Source organism: Mustelus asterias, chromosome 3, assembly GCF_964213995.1.
Source record: "Mustelus asterias chromosome 3, sMusAst1.hap1.1, whole genome shotgun sequence".
NCBI classification, from domain to species: domain Eukaryota; kingdom Metazoa; phylum Chordata; class Chondrichthyes; order Carcharhiniformes; family Triakidae; genus Mustelus; species Mustelus asterias.
In genome coordinates, this window is record NC_135803.1 from 77,247,615 (window position 1) to 77,255,734 (window position 8,120).

An 8,120-nucleotide genomic window follows, 5' to 3' on the forward strand; every position below is an offset into this window, starting at 1 on the left:
AACTCGACCATTTTTTTGTATCCCTCCATTCCCACTCCGTTCATGTGGCTATCTAGATAAGTCTTAAATGTTCCCAGTGTGTCCGCCTCCACCACCTTGCCCAGCAGCGCATTCCAGGCCCCCACCACCCTCTGTGTAAAATACGTCCTTCTGATATCCGTGTTAAACCTCCCCCCTCACCTTGAACCTATGGCCCCTCTTGAACGTCACCACCGACCTGGGAAAAAGCCTCCCACCGTTCACCCTATCTATGCCTTTCATAATTTTCTACACCTCTATTAGGTCACCCCTCATCCTCCGTCTTTCCAGGGAGAACAACCCCAGTTTACCCAATCTCTCCTCATAACTAAGCCCCTTCATACCAGGCAACATCCTGGTAAACCTCCTCTGTACTCTCTCCTAAGCCTCCACGTCCTTCTGGTAGTGTGGCGACCAGAACTGGACGCAGTATTCCAAATGCGGCCGAACCAACGTTCTAAACAACTGCAACATCAGACCCCAACTTTTATGCTCTATGCGCCGTCCTATAAAGGCAAGCATGCCATATGTCTTATTCACTACCTTCTCCACCTGTGATGTCACCTTCAAGGACTTGCACACCCAGGTCCCTCTGCGTATCTACACCCTTTATGGTTCTGCCATTTATCGTATAGCTCCCCCCGACGTTAGTTCTACCAAAATGCATCACTTCGCATTTATCAGGATTGAACTCCATCTGCCATTTCTTTGCCTATCTATATCCTTCTGTAGCCTCTGACAATGTTCCTCACTATCTGCAAGTCCAGCCATTTTCGTGTCGTCCGCAAACTTACTGATCACCTCAGTTACACCTTCTTCCAGATCGTTTATATAAATCACAAACAGCAGAGGTCCCAATACAGAGCCCTGCGGAACACCACTAGTCACAGGCCTCCAGCCGGAAAAATTCCCTTCCACTACCACCCTCTGTCTTCTGTGACCAAGCCAGTTCTCCACCCATCTAGCCACCTCCCCCTTTATCCCATGAGATCCAACCTTTTTCACCAACCTACCATGAGGGACTTTGTCAAACGCTTTACTAAAGTCCATATAGACGACATCCACGGCCCTTCCCTCGTCAACCATTCTAGTCACTTCTTCAAAAAACTCCACCAGGTTAGTGATGCAGGACCTCCCTCTCACAAAACCATGCTGACTATCGTGAATGAGTTTATTCCTTTCTAAATGCGCATACATCCTATCTCTAAGAATCCTCTCCAACAACTTCCCTACCACGGACATCAAGCTCACGGACCTCTAATTTCCCGGGTTATCCTTCCTATCCTTCTTAAATAACGGGACCACATTAGCTATCCTCCAATCCTCTGGGACCTCACCTGTGTCCAGTGGCGAGACAAAGATGTGCGTCAGAGGCCCAGCGATTTCATCTCTCGTCTCCCTGAGCAGCCTGGGATAGATTCCATCAGGCCCTGGGGATTTGTCAGTCTTTATATTCCCTAAAAAACCTAACACTTCCTCCCTTGTAATGGAGATTTTCTCCAACGGTTCAACACTCCCCTCCGAGACACTCCCAGTCAACACATCCCTCTCCTTTGTGAATACCGACGCAAAGTATTCATTTAGGATCTCCCCTACTTCTTTGGGCTCCAAGCATAATTCCCCACTTTTGTCCCTGAGAGGTCCGATTTTTTCCCTGACAACCCTTTTGTTCCTAACGTATGAATAAAATGCCTTGGGATTCTCCTTAATCCTGTCTGCCAAGGACATTTCGTGACCCCTTTTTGCCCTTCTAATTCCCCGTTTGAGTTCTTTCCTACTTTCTTTGTATTCCTCCAGAGCTCCCCCCGTTTTTAGCTGGGCCTAACATCCGCCACTCTTTTCTTATTGACCAATTCCTCAATTTCCCTGTTTATCCACGGTTCTCGAATCCTACCCTTCCTATCCTTCTTTTTTACAGGCACATGCCTATCCTGCAGCCCGAACAACCGTTCCTTAAAAGACTCCCACATGCCAGATGTGGATTTACCCTCAAACAGCCTCTCCCAATCAACAGCTGCCAATTTCTGCCTAATCCCCACTAAAGTTAGCCTTCCCCCAATCCAACACCTTACCCTTGGGACACCACTCATCCTTTTCCATCACTTTCCTGAAGCTAACAGAATTGTGGTCACTATTTGCCACATGTTCCCTACCAAAACTTTGAAGACCTGACCGGGTTCATTCCCCAGTACCAGGTTCAGTATAGCCCCCTCTCTAGTCGGGCTATCTACATATTGTTCCAAAGAACCTTCCTGTACGCATTTTACAAATGCCTCCCCATTCAGACTCCCAGCCCTACGCGATTTCCAGTCTATACCAGGGAAATTGAAGTCTCCCACTACAACAACCCTATTTTTCCTGCACCTATCCAGTATCTCCTGACATATCCGTTCTTCCACTTCCCTCGGGCTGTTGGGGGGCCTGTAGTATACCCCCAACATAGTGACTGCGCCCTTCCTGTTTCTGAGCTCCACCCACAGTGACTCGTTACACGACCCCTCTGAATTGTCCTCCCTCTGCACCGCTGTAATATGCTCTCTAACTAATACTGCTACTCCCCCACCTCTTTTGGCCCCTCCTCTGTCTCGCCTTAAACACTTGTACCCCGGAATATTCAGCTGCCAGTCCTGTCCCACTTTCAACCAAGTCTCTGTCACCGCAACCACATCCAAATTCCTCGTAAGCATTAAGGCCCTAAGTTCGTCTGTCTTACCTGCTACGCTCCTTGCATTGAAGCAGATGCACTCCAGACCTCCAGGCCCAGTGAGGTCATCCTCCCCCAGAGTGCTCTTCTTCTTTGCCAGCCTTGTCCTGGCCCCAAGCTCGTCCCCAGTCTCTACACTTGTAGACCTAATTTTTTGATCCCCACCCCCCTGCCATATTAGTTTAAACCCACCCAAACTGTACTAGCAAAACTCGCAGCCAGGATATTCGTGCCCTTCCAATTTAGTTGTGACCCGTCCTTCTTGTACAGGTGCCCTCCTCTCTTGAAAACTTCCCAGTGATCCAGGAATATGAAGCCCTCCCTCCTGGACCAGTCCTTTAGCCAAGCGTTCAATTGTACTATCTCCCTATTCCTAGCCTCACTGGCCCTAGGCATTGGGAGCAGCCCAGAGATTGCCACTCTGGAGGCCCTACTTTTTAGCTTATTTCCCAACTCCCTGAATTGCTCTCGTAGGATCCCCCTGCTCTTCCTATCTACGTCATTTGCACCAATGTGTACAATGACATCCGTTTCTTTATCCTCCCCTTTTAATTTGCCTCCTATCCGCTCAGAGACATCCAGTACCCCAGCACCAGGTAGGCAGACTACCATCCTGGAGTCTTGTTCGCACCCACAGAATCGCCCGTCCGTGCCTCTAACCGACGCGTCCCCCACCACTATTGCTCTCCTAATCCCTCTCTTTCCTTTCCGGGCCACAGAGCCTGACTGTGTGCCAGTGACCTGGTCACTGTGGCTTACCCCTGGAGAGTCATCCTCCTCCACATTATCCAAAACAATATACCTGTTTTGGAGGGGGACAACCACAGATGACACCACCACTAATTGCTCACACCCCTCCCCTCTCACACCTGTCGCCGAGCCCTTCCTATTATGAGAGACAGCCACTGGAGTACTCTCTGGTACGTTACCTTATGACCTTTACTCCTCCTAACTGTAACCCACGTGTCTTCCCCCTGAGGCCCCGGTGTAACTACTTGCCTATAACTCATGTCTATTTGTCTCTCATTCTCCCTGACTAGACTAAGGTCATCAAGCTGCTGCTCCAGTTCCCTGACGCTACAGTTACCTGACATTAAGCTGATCTTTCTCCACACCCTAACTATAACTGTGACACAACATTCTGCACTCTCTCGTTTCCTTCTCTATGAACGGTATGCTTTGTCTCTACAGCGCGCAAGAAACAATACTTTTCACTGTATAATAATACATGTGACAATAATAAATCAAATCAAATCCAATCCTACAACAGGAACATGGTAAGCTCGTTCTGTCTTTTTTCTGACTCCTACTCCACACTGTGACCCAACAATTACTCCAGCTACATCCTGGAAACCAAATTATTAATAAAAACAGATTGAAACAATAAAGAATGACATCTGGGATCATATCCAAGACTCCAACTCTATGGGATCGGACTACTCCAAGTAGCATGTGAGCTTTGCTCTCTCTATTTATGAGGGTTCCTGAGTCCCGATTCCAACCAGTAACACTCCTACAGTTGAACAGTCCCACAACCTTCAATTCTTGGCAGATTTAACATGAGGTTTTCAAAATTATGAAGGGTTTTGACAGAGTAAATAAGGTGAAACTGTCCCCACTAGCAGCTAGTGCAGATTTAAGACAACAAGAACAAATGTGCTGGTTAGGTGGATTACCCATGGTAAATGCACAGGATTACAGGAATAGGCTGGGGAAAGTGTAACTGGGTTAGATGCTCTTTTGGAGAGTCGGTCCAGATTTGATGGGCTGAATGGCCTCATTCTACACTGCAGGGATTCTTGGATCTAACTGAGTTTTACATGGTGATTTTTTTGTGATCGAAAGCAGAGCCTGGAAGGGGCTGGCTAATTGTTATTTTTTTCCGAAGAGCCCACACAGGCACAATGGGCTAAATGGTGCTGTCTGCTTCTGCAATTCATTGTAACAACTGAGGGACATTGTAGACCGGTCGGGTTTCCCGTGACATGGACAGGTTACCCCAGCACAGGTCAGGGATGGGCAAAGGTTGTCAATCGTATACGGAGTAGAAAGCAGATGTGCTGGCAGATCCAGATAAGATCAAATGCTTAGCTCCCTGTAAAAGTACTGCCGCAGCAAAATATTTGTACGAAACTTGACATCTCCAAAGCTCCGAGACCCTTACTCTGACCCCTGGGTTAGTGCAGGGTGAAACTAAGGCACACAGAGTAGGGAAGCGCCAGGCTCTAGCTTCAGTCTGTGCTGAGTTAACTAATCTCAAGCATTATCATTGCTTTGAGTTAGGAGAGAGAGAGAGAGTGCGGAGGGGGAAGGACTCAGGCAAGGGTCCCAATTGATATCTGGCGCCCCCTGTTAGGAAGTGTGCAGCCACTAACAATGACCATATATCTCAGCTGCTCAGCACCCTGTGGCCGAATAGAAACAGATGAACATGGAACTTAAGAGTGGGTCGTTCAGCCCTTTGAGCCTGCTCCACCATTCAATAAGATCATGGCTGGTCTGGCTGTGCTTTCCACTCCACTTTCCTGTTCCCGTGCCCCACCCCCCCTCCCCACCCGCCCCCCCCCCCCCCCCCCCGCCCACCCCTCCCATAACCCTTGACTCCCATGTTGATCAGAAATCTATCGAACTCAGCCTTGGATAAATTCAATGACCCAGTCTCCATTGCTTTCTGGGGAAGAGAATTCCACACACTAGCAAGCCTGAGGGAAAAATTCTCCTCATCGCCATCTTAAAAGGGAGATGTCTTATTCTTAAACCATGTCCATTTGTCCTAGTCTTTCCCACAAGAGGGAACAGCCTCCTGCTATTCCAACCTATCAAATCCCTTCTGCAGCTTTTATGTTTCAATAAGATCACCTCTCATTATTCTGAACTCCAATAGTATTGTCCCAACCTGTTCAACCTTTCTTGCGATAGTAAACCTTTTATCCACAGAATAGCTTGTGAGCATTTGTCATCTAAGGAATGGCCACTGGGGCATGGTGTCAGCATCAATACACCCAGGCAATAGTAGTCAGCAGAGAAGGAGAAGAGGTTACAAAGGAATTAGAAATCATTCCACTCTTCAGCCACACTGAACAGCAGAGTTAAAATGTGTGCCAACACGTGGGTGGCATGGGGGTGAGGTTTGCCACTCACAGGAGGGTAAAGTTCAGACCTTCCCCTTTGATCCCCATGTACCTAACTGTACCTAACAGAGCACACATCTTTTGGCATTGCAAACTCACTGAGAGAAAAATGAAATCTCCAATGTGAATTTAGCAATACAATGGGAATGGTCGTGTGAATTGACTTGGCTTTAACTTGCAGACTGAGTTTAGAAAGGCAGAAACCAATGATAAACATGAATAACAGCGATGGTGATCATTTCTAAATGTTTGGCTTCATTCGAAGCTACATTCAAAATAACGACTGGCACTTTGTTGCATACTCTTTCCCTCCCTCCCCTTTAACTCTCCCACTTCCTCCCTACATCTTCTTCCTTACCCCCAATCTCTGTCCCCCTCCTACCTTCTCACCTTCTCTTTCCCCCCCATTCACCGTGTTTTCATTCATCATTCTTTCTTCCATCTTCCCCTCTATCCTCCATCCCCTCCCTTCCACCTCTCTCCTCACCCTGCCCCTCAATCCACCTCCTCGTTCCTCCTTAACTTTCCTTCCACCCTCTTCCCACTCTCTCAGCTTGCCCTCATCCTCCCCAACTTCTCCTTCCCTCATCCCTCCCTTTCCCCCTCCCTTCCTCTCTTCTCCCCTCCCCATCCTCCCCTCTTTCACCTCCTTATCCCTCCCCTCCCCTCCACTCACTCCAACTTCCCCCACTTCCTCCCTCATCCCTCTCCTTCTCTCCTTTCCCCTCCCTCATTCCTATTCTTCCCTCCCCATCTCTAATGCCTCATCCTTCCTCCCCTATCTTTCCTCTCACCCTCATCCCACTCTCTCCCACCTCCTCCTCATCCTATCCAAATTCTACCTCTTCTCCGCCTCCCTCCCTCTCCTATCTCCTTCCTCCTCCTCTCCCTCCAGGTATCCAGAAAGGGTGACAGGCAGTGATCACAGTTAGTCATTTCTTTAAAAAGGCTCTGACAAGTGTCTGGTGGACAGTGTCAGCATTTAATCAGTGTCTGTCCCAGTTAACCCTTTCTCACCCGGCAGGCAGCCCCAGCGGTGTAACAGGAACAGACTGGAAGTTGACACCTAGGGAACATCAGAGATTATAACCAAAATAAATCGTTTGCAACCGAATATTTAAAAACGTTTTGCAAACCCTTGAATGCAAATGGAGCATGACAATTGCTGAAATGTAAAGAGAAATCACCAAGCGCTGCTATATTTGTAGCGGTTTGAGAAGCTGGATAATTGGAATAGTTTTCTGAGATTGTACTTTTCTCTCTGAACTAACCTCTCCCGGGAAAGTCCGGCACCAGGTTCAGTGGTCCGATCTGTCGCAGTTGGAAAGCGGTCCGCACTTCATGGCAACTTGGGCTCCTCAGGTGGACCCCACTGAAGCGAGCGAGTAACAAGCACAGGGGCAGGAGCCACTTCAGCCGCTTCGGACTCAATTCCATAGCGCAGGTAAACCAGGCTGGACAACACGACTTGACTCCCCAAACTCTCTCCCGAGCCAAAAAGAAGGGGGAAAGTTTTTTCTCTCTCTCTCCCGCCCCCTCCCCTACTCTTTGCAAACAAAAAGAAAGTTCTAAAAGTTCAGCGCATCATCCTGGGGGGAGAGCGAGGCAGAGTGTGGGATGTCCAGTCTGCTCTCTGTTGCTGTCTTCCTTGCTGCTGCTGCTGCTGTATCAGGGGTGAAGTGTTGGCCCAGCAGTGCCTCTGGAGTACAGCTCCACTTGCCTGTGCCGTGTGTTGGCAGCTTGGGGATCCGGGCTGTGTGCAGCAGCTAGCCCATTGGCTCGCTATTCTTAGCCCTGACAGTCTTGTGAAGCCTCTTTTAAAGCACCACCGCCCCCCAACAAACGTCTCATTGTTCAGCCGCTGCACTTGTCTCAAACCCCGCCGCTCTCCGGCTCACTTTGATATCTGCACCCGAGTCTGTGAACCAGATTTTGAACAGGAATCTCTGATGGATGGAAAGGAAATTTGTGTTTGTTTTTTTAAAATGCAGAATAGCATTGAGAAAGAATCGGCCCAAGATTTGATTTTCTGTTAGCTGTGAAAGGAGACCTGTGTCATTGTGTGTGCCTATCTATGCGTCACCTTCTTTTCCTAACTATCTGTATAGCTCGCCATTGTCACTATATATCATGACCTAACACTAAAATTAGCGGCGCCTGCCCATAAATAAACAAAGTTGCTGGGGTTTATTTCTACAGGGACGAGATTGCTGAGCGCAAAGCAATGTTAAATTAGTGTGCAACCTTGGAGCACACCTCACAGTTCT

At 48.4% G+C, this 8,120-nt stretch overlaps 1 protein-coding gene across 2 annotated transcripts in view; it reads right to left on the reverse strand.

Annotated features, from left to right (window-relative positions):
- Positions 1-7,537, reverse strand: part of LOC144491433 (glypican-5-like) — a 594,817-nt gene extending 587,280 nt beyond the window's left edge. Inside the window, exon 1 of one of the 2 annotated variants that reach the window (XM_078209247.1) lies at positions 7,125-7,537. In XM_078209247.1, coding sequence (XP_078065373.1) covers positions 7,125-7,290 — 166 coding nt within the window. In that variant the 5' untranslated portion in view covers positions 7,291-7,537. The remainder of the gene's footprint in view (positions 1-7,124) is intronic. The other variant, XM_078209248.1, reaches the window with a different exon arrangement.
- Positions 7,538-8,120: the final 583 nt, after the last annotated feature.